General features: G+C 38.6%; 1 protein-coding gene across 1 annotated transcript in view; it reads left to right on the top strand.

Moving 5' to 3' along the window:
• Nucleotides 1-47: 47 nt before the first annotated feature.
• TMEFF1 (transmembrane protein with EGF-like and two follistatin-like domains 1) overlaps nt 48-19,172 on the top strand; it is an 83,522-nt gene continuing 64,397 nt past the window's right edge. The window contains exon 1 of the mRNA XM_008586590.1: nt 48-243. Within this exon, the coding sequence (XP_008584812.1) occupies nt 48-243 (196 nt within the window). The remainder of the gene's footprint in view (nt 244-19,172) is intronic.

Raw genomic sequence — 19,172 nt, forward strand, 5'->3', positions numbered from 1 at the left:
CCCGGCCTGCGGCTCCCTGCGCTTTCCGCCGTCCAGGGGCGCCAGTCATGGGCGCCGCGGCCGCTGAGGCGCCGCTCCGGCTGCCTGCCGCGCCCCCGCTCGCCTTCTGCTGCTACACGTCGGTGCTTCTGCTCTTTGCCTTTTCTCTGCCCGGGACCCGCGCGTCCAACCAGCCCTCGGGTGGCGGCAGCTGCGGCGGCGGGGACTGTCCCGGCGGCAAAGGCAAGAGCATCAACTGCTCAGGTAGGACCGGCCGGAGCCCGTCCCTGGGGCCCCTTCCTCCTAGTCCCCGCAGTCTAGCTGGGAAAGACCCTGCCATGGGGGGCCCGGGGAGCGGGACCCGAGGGTGAGCGAGGGCGGAGGGCAGGGCGCGAGCGCGCGGTGTGGGCTTGGGGACCGGCGTTGGGGATGGGGAGTGGCCGTGCGTGCATCCGTGGGTGTCGAGTGGCTGGGAGACGGCTGCCCGGCGTGTTGTGAGGTGGTGTGGCCGGGACCGGGCGAGGCCGAGCAGCCGGCGGGGGCTCCCGCTGTGATCGTGGGTGTGCTCGCTGGAGCGCATGTTTGTGTTGTGCAGGCTCAGGAGAGGGAGGGCGGCCCAGGCAGGGATCTCTGTGGGTAGGAGAGGAGAGGGCCGGGGGGCCGAGGCTGAGGGCCAGGGCGGTGACCATGTGTTGTGGAGGCTCTTCCTTGGGGCGCTGGGGTCTCGGAGGAGTCGTGAGGGTAAAAGGGATGTTGGCCCTGGGGACGCAGGTAGGCGGTGTAGAGTGACTTGTGTGTGTATATGTCCTTTGGGTTCAGAGGTGGGATCTGGGGGCTTGAAGTGACCCAGGGTCTGTGGACATGGGCAGGGGAAAGTCCCAGCGCCCGGAAAGTGACCCTGTGTTTTGTGTTGTGTATGGGTGAAGCCTGGGGCAGAGGTAGCCACTCTGGGGTATGCATTGACGTGGGGGGATGGGGTGCCTGGAGTGAACCCCGTTTGTGTCGGTTCAGAAGCGGGGGACTCTGGAGTCATCCTGCGTAGGGTTTGGTTATAGAGAGAGGAAATTAGGTCTCACGGATTGCCCCGGTGTAGCGAGGTGTATCCCTGGGTTATTTGGGTGATGTGGGAAGAACTGGTTCTGAGGGAATGATGCCATGCCTGTGTTTGTGTGTTTTGCGGGAGGGCCTGGAGATTGGCAGCAACCAGAGCAAAGGAGTGACCTCTCCCCTCTCACCAAGGCCGCCTGCCTCCCCCCCCCCAGCTGTTGGAAACAAAGAGCTTGCTGGGGCTTTAATGGATGACACTGGGAGGAGGGTCGGCACAGTGAAGTTCCCTCTTCCTTTCTAAAGGGTTCCCAGAGGAGCCCAAGAATTCAAGCCCTGGGGCAAGGAGAGGCATGCAGGTCTCATTTGAGGGTGGGTGGGTCCTCCTGGGCCTGGCCGAGCAGATGCTAGTGATCTAAGCCACATCCTTGCTAACTTGCCCTTTTATCAATTCTCAGTCCTCCACTTCTTTAAACCAAGGTGGGGGAGTGGGAAACATCAGGACATTGAGAATTTGATGGTCTGCCTGCTGGACAGCCTTTGTACCTTTGGGCTCTTGAAGGGGCATTGTTTCTGGGGGAGTGAGGAACGAGCAAGAGGGCCTCAGCACAGATGCTTATGCCTGCTGTTTCGGTTTAAAGGCTTTACATCTTTTAATAATTTTCATATGGTATATTTTATGGAGGGGAGGGGTTTTGAGCACAGTAAACAATGGCATGTCTATTAAAAGCTTTTCCATTCGTGAAATAACTTCCATTATTTTTCTAATGTTAAGTGGGAAGTGGGATAATACTTTAATAAGTAATTGCACTTTAAGAATCACACTTTAAGAATACACACCATTTGTATATTAGAGTGCCTTTTTTTTTGTAACAAATATTGGTTATTAAACTTGTAAGTGATCACACCATGTCAAAATATTTTATGGGCTAATATGTTATGGTTATTTGTTTTTGCTAAGCTAATTTGTCCTTAGTAAAATATAGTGTGTGTTGATGGATGTTTTTGTGTATGTTTTCTAACTCTAGTGCGTAGTAGAAGTTTTAAGAAAAGAAATGGAGGGCTAGAAACCCACGTGATGTGGGGAAAAAGGAGACTGATGTAGGGGTCATGGCACTTGCTAAACAGCTGTGTAATTTGGGGCAAGTTATCTAATTTTTCTTAGTTTCCTCTTCTATTAAAAGAGAGACTTGACTTTATATCTGAGCGTTCTTTCAAGGAATATTTATCACTGTTATAAATGTCAATAAATTAGGCTGATCTAATAAAATGTTTTCTAGCACTTCAAGATAAACTTGAATAATTCTGGCTCTAAGGCTAGAGTTTTAACTAAATGACGTGTGTAGATTCTTGTTATAATTGTTTCTAGGATGAAGACCTGGGAACAATTTATATGGAAAATATAAATATTTTTTAATTGATGAATTTGAGTACTGTAGTAATCCAGTCTCAACATACACATCTATTAATGCAGCTTGAGATTGTGTGTAGGTTTTTTAGTAGCTTTTATTACCTAGGTATTTCCCACATAAGCTGAAGTTTACTCAATCATATATTTGAGTTTTAAAATCTAAGCGTTGGTCTTGATTCCCTGTTGATTTTCACTTTTGGTTTTGGACCATCATTCCAGTGTACTGTGATTTTTCTGGAGCCTGATTGTGTCAGGCTGTGTGTGTTGGGTTACTCACAGCTTTGTGGCACTTGCATGTGTAAAGAGCAGGTTTATGGCTTTATTAAATTAATAGAAGTTGTCTAAATCGTGGAAGAGGATGGAACCCTGTGATATTTTACTGGAGACTTCCTACCAAGTTGGTTGATGTTGATACGTTAGTCAACTAGATGTTCAACCCGCTATTCATCCTCTTAGTTGAGTTTAACAGGTTTTTGAGCTTCTGCAGCTTGACATTTTGTTCACCAGCCTATCGTTAAAAGATTCTGTCAGATTGTCTTGTCAGAATCAGTCATGTATATGTCTGTATCATCCTCCCTTTTTCCATTTTAGTAATCCTATAAAAAAAGCAAATGTTGTATAGGTTGCCTTAATAAAAAGTCCACAGTGACTTTCTCTTTTTACTGTGTTCAAAAATTTATTTACCTGTTCCAGAATTTTTTCAGCAGGTATATGGCAAGTTTACCTGTAGATGTTTTTCTGGACATTCATTTCCCTTTTTTTGAAAAATTGAGATTGTATTTTTTCATTTCTGGTCTTCTGGCACCTTGTCAAGATAGCTTAGATAATCAGCAGTTTATTTCAAAGTCAGATCTAAAAGTTTGTTCAGTATCGTGGAGTGTGATTTGTTTGGATCAGAAAGCAACTTCTTTTGAACTAGCTCTGTATTCCATTGCTGTCCATTATCCATGCCACTTACCTTAGATGTTAGTTCCCTTTGATCAGAGTTCTACCTTCCTAGTTTGAAGACCATGCTCCTTGATGAAGCTGAAGCAGAGAAGCTCAATGAGTCTGCATTGTTCCTGTCATGTCTTGATATTACAACATCTTCTCTAGGCAGTGGGCCTTTTGTTTATCTCTTCTTGTTCTAAACAAGCCTTTTTTGTTGTCCTCTTGTCCCAGTTCTCTATCATTCTGGACTTCAGACTTGGGTTTTTTTTTTTTTTTTGATCTTTAATTTTATATCTTCTTATTTATACTTATTCTTTTAAAATTTAACTTATCAGAAAGTTCCCTGTTCATCTAGAAAGAAAAAAGTTTGGAAGTACATGATATGTGTGAAGAAAGATGAACTTTGAACTCAGGAAACCAAGTAACCTTAGACTTGACTTTTTTTTTTTTTTTTTTTCATTTGTAACATGAAGATAATGATGATGGTCCTTTTTAGCTCTAGGGTGTTTAGAAAGAACACGAGGCTAAACATGTGAGGTATTTCTATCTTAGGGAATATGGTTCAAGAGGTATAAAAACATACTAAGAGACCAATAAGTGGCATTTGGTGATAGACATAAGGTGAAAAATTTGAACTAGGTTTTAAAAATGTCACAGAATTAGAAGTGGGTCCTCTGGATTGTCATATGTTGATAAGAATGATATAAATGTTAGATTAGGAGAAGTGCCTTGTTAGTGGCAATTTAGGATTCTGGGGAATAAAAAATGACTTTTTCGGGCCGACCCCGTGGCGCACTCGGGAGAGTGCGGCGCTCCTGCCACGGGTTCGGATCCTATATAGGGATGACCGGTGCGCTCACTGGCTGAGCGCGGTGCGGCCGGTCACAAAAAAGACAAAAAAAAAATGAGTTTTTCTAATTAGTGTGGAATTTTGGTCAGGACATTTTTCTTCTACATACATGGTGTGTAAAATGTGGATATTTATTAATTTAATGAACCTTGATAAAATACCTGGTTAATGTAGTCTAATCTGCTAGGTGTTAAGAGGAATATTTGAGAGGCCATTTCTGTCCTTAAGGGCCTTATATTCTAACAGAGGTGGTTAGCCACTTACAATACATACAGTGGAAATTTCTGTTTAACACATCTGGGCTTGCTTCTACATCCTCTCCCCCCACCCCCCAAATCAACAAGCATTTATTGAACACTAACGGGATTGGCAATTTTTTTTTTTTTAAAGGTGACCGGTAAGGGGATCTTAACCCTTGACTTGGTGTTGTCAGCACCATGCTCAGCCAGTGAGCGAACCGGCCATCCCTATATGGGATCCGAACCCGGGGCCTTGGTGTTATCAGCACCGCACTCTCCCGAGTGAGCCACAGGCCGGCCCTGGATTGGCATTTTTTAAGGTATACAGTTAAGTGGTTTTAGTATATTCACTAAGTTGTACAACCATCACCACTATCTAATTCCAGAACATTTTCATCACCCCAAGATGAAACCCTATACTTATTAACAGTTACTCCATGTCTCCCCCTGCCCCCCATTACTAAGCCATTTTCTATCTTTAGATTTGCCTATTCTGGGTATGTATGTAAATGGAATCATACAGTATGTAGTCATTTGTGTCTGGCTTATTTCACTTAGCATAATATTTTCACTGTTCATCTAAGTTGTAGCCTGTATCAGAACTTCATTCCATTCTCTGGCTGAATAATATTTCATTGTGTGGGCATACCACATTTTGTGTGTTCATTCCGTCATTGATGGATATGTGGGTTGTTTCCGCTCTTTGGCTTTTCTGAATAATGCTGCTTTAACATTCATGTGCAAGTTTTTGTGTAGAGATACATTTCCAGTTCTCTTGGGTATATATCTAGGAATGGAATTGCTAGGTCACATGGTAACTCAATGTTTAACATTTTGAGGAACTGCCAGACTGTTTTCCAGAGTGGCTGCGTTATTTTACATTCCCACCAGCAATGTATAAGGGTTCCAATTTCTCTACATCCTCTCCAACATTTGCCATTGTCTTTTTGATTATAGCCAAACTAGTGGGTGTGAAGTTGTGCATCAGTGTGGTTTTGACTTGCATTTCCCTAATGACTAATGATGTTAAGCATCTCTTCATGTACCTATTGACCATTTGTATATCTTGTTTGGAGAAATGTCTGTTCATATCCTTTGTTTAGGCTTGATGTTGGCATCTTAGGTTAATCATTCCCTTACTAAACCATACTTACTAATTCCCATAGCAAGTACACATGTTCAAACTGGTAGGTTAGCTCTAGTTTGCCTGTGTATTATTTGATTTCTCTGCTTACTAAGAAAGTCAGTGTCTTTGTTCTCAAACTTATTTATACCAGTCATACTTGCGAGTATAATTTAATAAGTATTATTCAGATTGATTAAATATAACGCAAAAATTTTTATGAAATGGTTTGGAAAGACTTGATAAAGACAAGAATTGCCTTTGACTGAATTAGATTGTGATCAAGACAACCAAAACAGAGTGGGGAAACCCTGTAAGTTTTTGGAAGGATCTCCCAGAAAACATTGCAAATATTTTTAAGTCCGTGATCTATTTAAAAGGAAATGAAAACGAACATCTTAGATAATGGTTTATGGGTATGGTTTATCCAAGAAAGTGGGGAACTGAATTTAGCAGATTCATACTCAAAGAAAAAGTCTTGGGTACTACATTGGGAAATGAATGAGTGAATATATTTGATTTTAAAATGGTTAAATATGTATTATTTTGGAATAATTTCCTGCTTTAACTGACTCTTTTGGTTAATTGATCAGTCATCATCCTTGTATGTTTGGAAAGAGAGTTTCCACTGCACAAGGTGCCCTAAGGAAGATAGACACAGTGTCTAGGGGATGAATAATTCTCATTTGTAGGAATCAAAAAAGGTTTCCCAGAGTAAGTGGCATTTGAATTGGGAGAGTAGATTGTCAGCTTGGAACACTACTCACACTTTTGCCTGAGTCCTTTGCTCTTGCTGTTCCTTTTGCCTAGAATCTTCTTGTCCAAGTTATTTATCCCATCAGCTCTTTCAGGTCTTTCCTCTAATGTTGCTTCAAAATGATGCCTTAAAATTGTAGCTTTTTCCCTCTGCTCCTCTCCTAACCTTCCTTCATTCTTTTTTCAAAGCACCTTTTCCTGTGTGACCTCCTATATATTCTACTTACTGTCTCCTTTATGTAGCTCCATGAAGGCAGGGATTTTTGTCTGTTTTGTTCACAGTGCCTAGAATGGTGTCTGGCACAAAGTTAGGTGCCCATTACATATTACTTAATGATTAAATGAATTTAGAATCTGAGGAGAGTTGGGAAGGGTCTTCTAGGATGAAGTGTAATGACTTTAGAGAAGGCACAAAGGTGGGAAAGTGAAGGGAGTATTTTGAGAGTGCTAGGTTGTGAGGATTAAGGTAGTAGATGACCTAGTTACACACTGCCGCCACGTTAGTGGAAGGCCTTCAAGACAAGGTTTGGCATTTGCTCTAAAGACAAAGGGAAGCTTTTAAAGGGTTTCAGTGAAGTTGTGGTTTTAGAAAGCAAAGTCTGGAACTGGTGAAGATGAAAGGGAGAAGGGAAGGGACTTGCAACTTGGAGAAAAATGACAGTGGAAATGGGAAGATTGAAAGGACTTGTTTGGCCTTCATAGTTTTTTAAAAAGTTGCATTGGTTGTTAACCATTAAAAATCTGGAGGTTTCCCTGAAAAATCTGGATATTTGCCTTCTAAACTTTGGAGGGATTGGCAACATTGGGCTCTCCTTTGCACATAGCAAAAACCCAGCCAGAGCTGTCTAGTGAGGCATGAGCTCTTCTGTTTGCCAGTCCTCATCCAATCCAGCAAGCGTCTTTCATTGCTCTTTCTCGCCTTAGCCTCTGGCTCTCCAGCTGTAGGAGGCAGGTGAACTGTGATGCTCTTAATTTGGAATGGAGAGCCTGTTTGGAGGAAAGTCAAATTGGTGTATGTTCCTTCCCTCATTTCTGTTGTCACCAAGTTGGATGCAAATGCTTATTTCTGCAGTGCTGGGCCCTTCCTATCCAAACACTCCTCCTCCCTGTACTCCTTGTAGCATCCGCTGTACTCTGTTCTTTTCCTTCTTAACCCTTTTCTTGAATTTACCTCCTACCTCTTCATATTTGAAACCTGCCATCTCTGATTTTTCTTGCAACTTCTCTAATGTGTTTTTATCGTATCTATTTTTCCCTGTATGTTCTTAATTTTATCTCTTAGTTTTTCCTTCATTTTCTTAATTTTATCTCTTAGTTAGCATTTCTCTTTCTAAATTCTTTGAGTGGAAATAGATCATTATGTTTCTTTTTCTTTAACAGTGCAGGCATTATGATAAAATTCCTCTTGTCAATGTTGTAAGCTCCATGAATTTAAGTATGTTAGATTGTTTTTGTGATTTTACATTATGGTCTAAGAATGTGTCATAGAATTTCTAGGTTTTTATATTAAAACTAGATGTATCTTTGCATCCTAGCATGAGAACAAATTTTGTGAAAGATTCTTTTACCCCAGAAAAGAAAGTGTTATTTCCTCGGCTTTTCAGTCTCCATATTATATTAACTATTGATTTTACTTAAATTTTATTTTGAGATAATGTCAAATGTAAAAATTGCAATAGTATATCCAGATGCCGCAGTTAAGATTTGACCTTATTTGCCTTATCATAGTTGCTCTCTCTTTCTATATCTTCTTTATGTCTGTCTATCTTTTTTTGTGTGTGTGAACCTGGCTCTGCTTAGTTGGTCTCTACCAAAAAGAAAGGTTTAATTTATGGTTTCTATCAGTTCCGTACTTTTTTTTTCCTTTTTGTCTTTTTTACTGACCGGTAACGGGATCGCAACCCTCGGTGATCTTTTTTTGTGTGTGTGAACCTGGCTCTGCTTAGTTGGTCTCTACCAAAAAGAAAGGTTTAATTTATGGTTTCTATCAGTTCTGTACTTTTTTTTTCCTTTTTGTCTTTTTTACTGACCGGTAACGGGATCGCAACCCTCGGTGTTGCGCCCGCACCGGGGACCAGCAACGGGATCGCAACCCTCGGTGTTGCGCCCGCACCGCGCTCAGCCAGTGAGCGGGAACCGGTCTCCACATGGGATCCGAACCCTTGGCGGGAGCGCCGCTGCGCTCTCAAGCGGCGCACTCTCCAGTGCGCCACCGGGCCGGCCCAGTTCCGTACTTTTAATTTTTTGTTTTATCATCTCTTAATGAAATATTAAAGTCTCCAATAATAATGATATAGTTTGGTTTTTCAGTTTTTCTTATATTTTTGTTATTCTATTTAGGACATATACATTGAATATTATTTTATCTCATAATTTGTTGTACCTTTGCCTTTGTATAGGGTAGATTTAAAGTATCTCCCAAAGTTAAAATATTATCCATCCTTTTCTAGATTTGTGTTTGTCTTTTCGTTTTTAAGTGTTGGGATTTGTTTTCCAGTGGAGATATTGGAATTCCAATAGAGATCATTCTGCTTTCATAGGCATTCAACTCATTTATATTAAATGAAGTAATTATGACATTTGTGCTACCTTCCACTATCATCTTTTTTTAAAAAAAGTGTACAATCCAGTGTTTTTTACATAGTCTCAGGGTTGAGCAACCATCACCACAATGAATTTTAGAACATTTTCATCTCCCCAAAAAGAAACTTCATTTTCTTGAGCAGTCACTCCCCAGTCCCCCCACCCCCACCGCCCCAGCCCTAGGCAACCTCTAATCTGCTGTCTTTTCCTATAGACTTGCTTATTCTCAACATTACATATAAATGGAATCATACAATATGTGGGATTTTGTAATTGGCTTCTTTCACTCAGCGTAATGTTTTTAAGGTTGACCCATATTGTAGCATTTATCAGATTCATTCCTTTTTATGGCAGAATAATATTCCATTGTATAGATAATACCACATTTTGTTTATCCGTTCATTTATCTGTTCACTCATTGATAGACATTTGAGTTGTTTCTAGTTTTTGGCTATTATGAATAATACTGCTATGAACATGCATGTACAAGTTTTTGTTGGATGTATGTTTTTAATTCTCTTTGCTATGTATGTAGGAGTGGAACTGCTGGGTCACACAGTAACCCTATGTTTAACATTTTGAGGAATTGACAAAGTGATTTCCAAAGAAGTTGCAACATTTTACATTTTCACCAGCCAGTTAAGAGTGTTCCATTTCCCACATCTTCATCAACACTTCTTACTGTCTTTTTTATTATAACCACCTATCTTCACTTAAGTTCATATTTGTTATCCTTTTTTTTGTGTGTGTATGTGTCCTTTTTGAGACCAGTCCACCATGTTCTTCTGTAATCTCTTAATGTTTATGCTGAGATTATTGCATTGTTTTACCAGAAATATTTTGAACTTTTTTTTTGATATTGTTTACTTTGGCGTTTTCTGTTTATATTGGAGCCACCGTTTATAGGTCAGATCTCCTTTTGGGATTTTTAAGTTCAGTTTATTTTATTTTGCCTTGTGACCTTTCATCTAATATAGTTTTGCAAGTGATCCCAAACTGCTGCTATTGCTACATCAGGTCTGATGTTTACAGCCTAATTGATTTATTTAGATTCTCTATTGTTCACAAGTGAGCTCAGTCTTTGTTTTAGAATGTGTGTTTGTTTTTCACGGGTTTCTTCCCTCTCTCTCTGTAAAGTGATTTGAGATTATTTTTTAGGTGGTACAGTTGTGTACTCCATTGTTATTTACTTCTTCAAGTTTATATCACAAACACTTCCCAATTCCCATTTAATTAAACCTAGGTTTTTTCTTTTTTATAAAAAATTCTTTACTATTTTATAACAATTTGCTGGGGTTTAAGGTTTTGGTGGTGTCTTTTTAAGTATGGTTTTGTCAGTTTCAGCCATAGAGAAGTATCTTTTATAGTTTCCATTGCTCTTTTGTAAGGGTCTCTTTTAATCCTTGCAACTCTATGAGGGATTATTATAGTACCTCTTTTTTCCTTCAAGTAACTAGGATTTCTCAGATTTAGTGCTTGGCCAAGATCATATAGTTAACCAAATAATTGGAACCCAAGTCTGGAACTCTTTATAATATACCAGAATTTTGTGAATTAAAAAAAAAAAGGTTAATATCAGGTTTTCCAATGCCAATTTGCATGTTTTATAGATTTTTGTCTTTGTGGGTGATTTCCCTGGGTTCTGGCTACTTCTTTTTTTTTTTTTTTGTCCTTTTTTGTGACCGGTAAGGGGATCGCAACCCTTGGCTTGGTGTCGCCCGCACCGCGCTCAGCCAGTGAGCGCACCGGCCATCCCCATACAGGATCCGAACCCGCGGCAGGAGTGCCGCTGCGCCCCCAAGCGCCGCACTCTCCCGAGTGCGCCAGGGGGCCGGCCCGTGGCTACTTCTTATTTTATTTAGCATTGCAGACACTAAGGAGGAATAATGGTTAGAAATAGAACCAGAGGATGTTATTCCTAAGTTTACATTTATTGAGTTTTAAAAAATTTTCGATGGAGGAAGTGTGTTGAATATATTTGAAATATCTTCTATGTATGTAAACATGCATATGTCACAAAATATAATGGTATTTATAACTATATGTATAGTTTTTTTATAACCTACTTTTTTACTACTTCACGATAAAAAACCTACTTACTTCACACTGAGACTTGGTTTTCTTTCCATATCAATACATGTGTTTCTGCCGCATGCTTTAATACTTTAGTGTCTGCTAGTATTTTATTAATAATTTATTTAATTATTTCCCAACAGATGGATACTGAGGTTGTTCTCCACTTTACTGTTACAAAAAATGCTGATGTTAACAATCTTATACATATATTTTTGTATTTTTTTCCTTTTATTTCTATCATAATTACCTAGAAATAGAATAGTTGAATAAAAGGATAAAGACAATTAAAATTTCAATACATATGGACACATGAGTGGTTGTGCCAATATGTTCTCTCACCATTGGTTCGAATGCTCCTTTTTCTATACCTTTTCCAGCACTGGTGCTAATGAAAAAAAGTAGCTGACACTTAATATAGCACGTACTGTGTGTCATGCACTGCTCTAAGTGCTTTCCATATCTTTAATCCTCCATCAACATTATGATATAGGTTGTGTATTGTCCCCACTTTACAGATGAGGAAATGGAGGCACAGAGGTGGTAAATTACTAAGGTCACACAGCTGATAAGTGGTAGAGCCTGATAGGGTTGGTCTGGTGCTGTGGTGTGCCTCTTGAACACCAAATTATAATGCATGTTCTTGTTTTTAATTTTTTCAGAATTTAAGTAACAGATTTTTTATATGATTTTAAAATTAATTTTTATTTTTTATTGAGATAATTCACATAACACAAAATTCACCATTTTAAAGGATACGATTTGGTGGTTTTTTATAATTTACTATGTTGTGCAGCTATGATTGCTATTACTAACTAATTACAGAATATTTTCATCACTTCAAAAAGATTCTGTGCATCTATTAACAGTCAGTCCCACTACTCCCTATCCCCCATCCTCTCTGGCAACCACATAGTCTGTACGGATTTATCTTTTCTGGACATTTCATCTATATGGAACCATACAAAATGTGGCCTTTTGTGCCTGGCTTCTTTCTCTTAGCATAATATTTTCAAGGTTCTTACATGTTGTGTAGCATATAATTGTTTTATCTGGTTTTTTTTTTTCCTTTTTTTTTTTTTTTGTCTTTTTTACTGACCAGTAATGGGATCGCAACCCTCGGTGTTGTGCCCGCATCGCGCTCAACCAGTGAGCGGGAACCGGTCTCCACATGGGATCTGAACCCTCGGCGGGAGCGCCTCCGCGCCCCCAAGTGGCGCACTCTCCATTGTGCCACCGGGCCGGCCCTGTTTTATCTGTTTTTAAAAGTAATATAAGTTCATCGTAAAACTCAAACCATTCAGAAAGATCCAGAATGATGAAGAAAGTTCAGATTCCACCAAGAGATAACTGTGGTTCATATTTTTGTGACTATATCTTCTAGTTTTTAGATAGGCATTAAAAATATTGTGTTATACATTTTTTAAAAATCTACCTTTTAAACAAATGTATCATGTCAGGAAATGTAGAGATTTTCATCATTATTTTTAATAACTGTACCATAACAGATTCAGTTTATGAGTCTGAGAGGGAAACACACAGGTTTGCCAAGCTAGTTGTCAGAGCCTCAGAAACAGAAGTGAGGGAGAGAGTATCACAGTTTGAGATCTTTGGCTAGGACAGAAAAGGTCTGGAAAGAGCCTGGGTGCCTTTCATACTCAACTTGGGTTCCAGGGCTTTTCTTCCATCTGATTCTGCAGTAGTTGTCCTCCCTGTCACCTTACCTGAAGCATCCTGACAGAGTCATTTAGAGTGGAGGAGGCAGCAGGGAAAGATTGCAGGTGTGGAGGTGGAGGATTGACAGGAGCAAAGTGTTGTTTAACAAAGGGTAGTTTGGCAGTAGTATGCAGAGTGAAAGGAAAAATATCAGAGTCATAATTGTGGAGCATATGTGAAATTTCTTTCGTTAAATATAGCACAGAGAAATTTGAGTCATTTCTGCAGTTAATGCTTTTTAATATTAATGTAAACTGCTTTTGGTTTTGTATGATGAAATATTAAGTAAAGTTAATTTTTCCCCCTCATATCTTTATAAGATGGTGAATTTACTATTGTTAATTTAGTAAATAAGTTGAAGATAATTTCTAATTCTGATTTGCTGAGACTTGAAGTGAACATTTACCAAATCTATTGCTTGATTTTAGTGGTTTGTGTCATTAAAGGTTCCCCTCAGGTTGGTTAGGAGTAAGTTGAAGATAATTTCTAATTCTGATTTGCTGAGACTTGAAGTGAACATTTACTAAATCTATTGCTTGATTTTAGTGGTTTGTGTCATTAAAGGTTCCCCTCAGGTTGGTTAGGAGTTGAAGTCATATCTGAGGAAAGAAAGAAAGTAAATCTTTGCTGTATACCTACTTGTTCTAGGCACTGTAGCTTTTGAATGCATTATCTCATCTGATCATAAAATACCATTACAATATCTAAAAAGTGAAGAACTAGCATGCGAACCCGATCCTTGTTAACCTCCGTACTCGTGCTCTAACCATTGTATAGCAGATTGTCTCTGGGGTTGTGTTTGAAATCATATTGAGTTTTTTCCCCATTAAGTAATAACTAATTTGAAAACTTGAAAAGGGAAAAATCACCCATTTTTCAACTGGTGTAACACAGTTACCATTTTTATTTTTTCCTGGCTGGATTTTCCTGTATGTGTTTTTTATATGTAATCACAGTATATGGGTATAGGTTTTTTTCCTGCCTTTTCACTTTAATATTCATAAGCATATTTCCATATTACATAATATGCATCTTTAAATAGCTGTATAATATTCCATGGCTATATCACATCATTTCCTGGTGTGGGATATTTTAAACGTTTAGATATTTTAAATATTTCCACTGTTTTCATTTTAGAGATCATGGATCTGCATATAGGCTTAGGAACAAGGTAGGCTTGTTTTGGGAGTGAAACCATCCAGCCAGGTCCTGTAAAACTGGATTAACGTGCTTTTCTGAAAAAGGGCAGGTTTCTCCCAGTACTATTAACATCTAGACAATGAGTTTAAACTCATTGAAATTTTGTTTTTAAGAACAAGGTAAAATGTTTGAACATGTCCTGTGGGGAGTCAACAGGGAATCAACTAGAGATGTACTAAAGATTTCCACACGTTGACAAGGCCTTAGAGAGCACTAATTTATAGGGCTTTCCCCGGCAATGCTCTGAAGACTGGAAATGGTATTGGAAAAACCAGATGATATGGTTTTAATAAGACTGGGAAGACTAGGTTTGAGGACTTGAAGTGCTGGCTATGAATGAGAATACTGTGAGAGTAGGAACAAAATGAGATGATACAATGAGATGGCAGAAGGCAGAACATTTTTAAATACAGTAGGAACTCTTGTCTTGGTTTCTTAAGATTCTGGTCATTAATTGGTTACTTGCAAAATTATTTAAAGTGGGGAGTCACAAAAAATGATTCATAAAGGCATGTAGCATTTTGTTTTAACTTAAAAACATATAAATATATATTTATTAAACAATATTTTGAAAAGAGGGCCCAGAATTTTTCTTTGAGAATAGTTAGTTGCCTGTTTCTTGAATAAATCACCTTCATAATGCATTGATTACAAATTCCAGTTTTAATCCCTTTAAAAAGGAACATAAAGATGTGGATGCAGAGTTGTAAATGTAACTGCAGGTTTTTTTTTTTAAACAGTTCACCTTATTTAAGTCTTTCAATTTAATTTCCTGGAAACAATTTATTTTTTGTTCATATGAAATGTTGAAATAACATAATTGTACCCATAATAACAAATACAGTCAGGGTACCTTTGGTAATGTGCTGAGATCTTGGAGACTGTTGCTTATTTGACTCATTTTCCTTACAGCAATTGTGTTAGGGAATTAAATATAAAAACTTTGATTTCATATTTTCTGTTGGTCCTCAGCAAGGGTGATTTTGCCCCCTACAGGGGCCGTTTGGTAATGTCTGGAAACATTTTTGGTTGTCACAGCTGGAGTGGTCCTACTAGCATCTAGTGGGTGAAGGCCAGGGATGTTGCTAAATATCCAGTGCTCAGGATAGCTCCCCCCAAACAAAAAATTATTTGGCCCTAAATGTGAATAGTGCCCTCGCTGAGAAGCAATGAATTCTATTGTAACAACTCATGAAGTTTATTATTCCCTTTTGGCTCTCTCTATTAGCTAACTGACAAGATACCCAGAATTACTTTCTATTTAATGGAGGAGTGGTAGAAAAGTCCTATCATTCTAGAGGGCTACTGGGTCTCATTTTGAACTGCAACCTGAACCTAGTTAGTGGTGCCAAAAGTTGGGAGTTTTGGTAGCTCATGTTCCTAGTAAGCAGGGTTCCTTTTTTTAGTGTGTATTGTTTCCCAGCTTTGAAATGTTAATGAAATTTGAGACAGATTTTACATTTAGAGAATTATGTGATGGGCAGATTTACCACCAGAGCAAAATATTTTTGTTTTGAGCCACTCTTCTAAGTGCTCCTTTGTGTAAAATATTTTTATTTGGAGAATTGATTTTTGAGGACCTTAGTAATGGCTCATCCATTTTGTTGAATTTCCATTTTGGGCTCGGGTAGGGAGGTGTGTAATCATCATCATCGACAGGTAGTAGAGTGCCCTCTTGATGCCTGGTATTGTACAAAATACTTGAAAAGAAAGAACATTCAGAAGATTATCCCAAAATAGATTTCTCCTGTACTGAGTTTGAGCTAAGGCAGTGGTTTTCAAATTTGTTAGGAGTCTGAGCACCAGGAAGTCATGGTGCTCTTGATAAATTAATTTTATCATGTGGACTCTGAAATAGCACAAATCTTTTTTAAGGCTTTTGCTTGGAAACATTCATCTTAATTAAATTTACATGCAATCATTATATCGGGATTGTGTTTAACTGCATTTATCAGTGACCTTGGCCATAGTGGCTTATATGATAAGGACTTTTAAAAAATGTGTTCATTTATTTATTTCCTATAACATTAAGTCTGGAGGGATGAAATCCACGATAGGTATGGTGATTCCATGATTCTTCTTTCTACTCCCTTGCTCCCATCTTTCTCTTTACCATGTTTAGCTTGTGGCTTTCGTCTTTATGCATGTAAGGCTGCTCCAACCTTAGGCAGTCAGGAAAAAGAATGGGAGAATGAAGGAAGAAGGGATAGTGCCTATACATCAACATATGCCTATATATGAAGTTCATATATGTATGAGTGCATATCATATGTATGTGTATATGTATGCATATGCGAGTATGTGTATATACATACACACACAACATAAACACACATATATTTTCATATATATAGCTAGCAAGAGGCTGAGAAATACAGGGTATTTAGCTGGGTCCCTGTTTCCCTGAACAAAATTGGGGTTCCCTTACTGAGTAAAAAGGAGAGAATAGATCCAAGGTAGGTAACTAGCAGTGACTACTAAAATTACAAAACAATTTAAAAAGTACATTTATGAGCTTGTGACATTCATGACCTTGCATTCTTTTAAAATGCTATTGGGATTTTTTTACTGATATTCTTTATTTTTTGTACATTAGTTTTGTTGATAGCCAGAAAGGAAGTAATCTCAAATATTGAAGGTTTAAATGAAAAAACTTTAAAATGAAAATTTTTTTCTATTGACTTTTTTTTCCCCTTTGCAAATGAGAAAATTATTTGATTTTAATGAAAATATACTTTAGTATACCAGTTTTCTTAAGGAACATGGTTTGGGAACCACTGATATTAATACCGTTTGTTTGTACTATTAAATTACTTTGTCTCTACTTTCACTTACATTGTTTTCCTAGATAAAAACATTCTCTTTTCTGTCTTTTAATATTACTCACATGTTGTGGGCAGTTAACACGTTGTTTATTTTTAAATATCTTTTCTAAATTCTCCATGATCCTGTTAGTTTTACCATCAGAAAAAAAAAGCCTTATTAGTTTTTCAAGGTCAATGCAAGTGTTGCCTTTTCTGACACGTTGTTTATTTTTAAATATCTTTTCTAAATTCTCCATGATCCTGTTAGTTTTACGATCAGAAAAAAAAAGCCTTATTAGTTTTTCAAGGTCAATGCAAGTGTTGCCTTTTCTGACACTGAACCTTATGCTCCACATCCATTTTTATCCCCTAATTCTTGGAACTCCTACAGCAATCATAACCTGTATAACACATTTATCCCCTTAATTATAGACTTTGTTGAATTTGTCACTAATCGTTCCATTCGTTAGCAATATCATAAGCTCCTTGTTACATATTTTTGTGTGTCCCAAATACCATAGTATTAAGTACATAGTAGATTAATAATTGCTTTCTGATCAACTAAATAATCACATTTAACACATTAACACACATGAAAATAACATTGATTTGATAGCAAGATAGGCATAAAATAAAATATTACTAATAACCAGCGTAATCAGAATTTCATAACTTTTACCCTTACCTATTAATATAGGACCTCTAATTCTCTCATAAATGCCTCTTTCCTAGTTTATTCTTTGAGTCACCAAAGGGTGTTTCGTGTGGGCTTGCTAATGTATTCTGGCCACTGCCACATGGCACCTGTCTTTTCCTTTCTGTGATGTTCGCTGCCCCTGCAACTGTAAATCGGTACCTCCTACCAGATATCAGAGGTGTACCTCCTTGCCTGATATGACTGTCTCCTTGACTTTGTGCTGTCCTGCCAGGTGTGCTGCTGATATGCCCTGTTTAACCCCTTCTATTATATATTGTCATGTAGGCATCAAAGTGGAGCTCTTTGTATCTTGTTGCTTCAGAGTTTTTAGTGAAAGCCATTCTTTAGTTTCTTGCTGTAGCCCCATGTCTCTGTTGTGATGAGCTCTTGGGGCTGGGCTGGTTGAACAGAATAAGTGCTAGGCACCACACACTGTGCTTGGAATCACTCTTCCTGTTTAGGGCTTTGTTTATTGGCCCCTAAACTTGGTTAAGCCTGCAGTTCAGCAACTGTATTATACATTCTTATACTCTTTTCCAGGGTACTTCTTTATTAATATCTAGTTATCTTCCTTGGGTCTGAAGATGTATATTTGACAGTAATTGGAACTGGACCTTGTGAAAGTTTCTAGCAGGAGTTAGTTAAATAGTGGGGAAGAAACATACCTAGAATTGAGCCTCAAGAGTTAAAGCAAATGATCAAGGGGTAAAGGGAGGAGCAACCAAAAATTTGGAGATGAGGAAAACCCAAGACATAAAGCCTCCACAGCCAGGGTGAGAAGGAATTAAAAAATGATCTTCTGTACCTGGAATAGTTTGTGAAACAGTGGGAATAACAAAACAGTTATATTAGTTTCCTCTTGTTCTAAGTTTCCGTTCATGTTTTTTGTTTTTGCATATGCTTGAACTTTAGAGTAATCCAGTTCTGTGCACCTGAGATTCATTTAAGGAAAAGAAAAAATTTTTGTAACTCAAGATTACCTAGATATATGCTTATCCTAGTATAGCGTTTGGTTCACAGTGGTTACTCCAATAAATACCACTGACTATCAACTCCTTGGGTATTCAGGTACTTCACTTCCAGCTCTGTGGAGGTTCACCTAGGAGTGCGATGCCCAAGACACCTTTGCACAGCAGTGAGAACAAATGGGGCAAAGAGAGACAATGAAATGTCACTAGGACAGTTATCACTAGACATAGAACCTCTTTGACTTCATCTACTGAATCCTGCTTTGAAATCTAGAAATAGGAAGCAACTGGGGATGGGGTATTACTGGAGAAGTGCTCCCTGAGATCTGTTTGCCAAGACCTCATCATGATCTAGGGATGCAGGGAGACCTTGTGTTCTTTCCAGAGTTTGTCAGCTATTGAGCAGCAGAATCAGAAGTTAATGTAGGTCTCTCTGCTCCAAGACTCATGTCTTCACCACTACGCTGGGATGGTTTTTTCAAGCATTCATTTGTTTATTGTTTTCTTAAGTGCATTTGTCATTGTAGCACTCATTCCCAATAGAGAGGATATGAAGATTGCATTGCAGTGATTTTCACCCAATTCCATGTGATTGGCAGCTTTACTAAGTGCTAACCTTGAAGCAGTGCACTTGATTTATAAGAAAGCTAAATTTGATGCTTCCAAAGCAAGACTGACAATCTTGGAGCAGGAACAAAATGACCACCGAATGCTGGGTGTTGATTGACTCTGCTTCCTGTGGTAGAGTCAAGCAAGTTAAATCAGTCCATTAAAAGTTTTAAGTCCAGTAAGATTTTGA

The sequence above is a fragment of the Galeopterus variegatus genome, unplaced genomic scaffold (assembly GCF_000696425.1).
Source record: "Galeopterus variegatus unplaced genomic scaffold, G_variegatus-3.0.2 Scaffold4034, whole genome shotgun sequence".
Classification (NCBI taxonomy): Eukaryota; Metazoa; Chordata; class Mammalia; order Dermoptera; family Cynocephalidae; genus Galeopterus; species Galeopterus variegatus.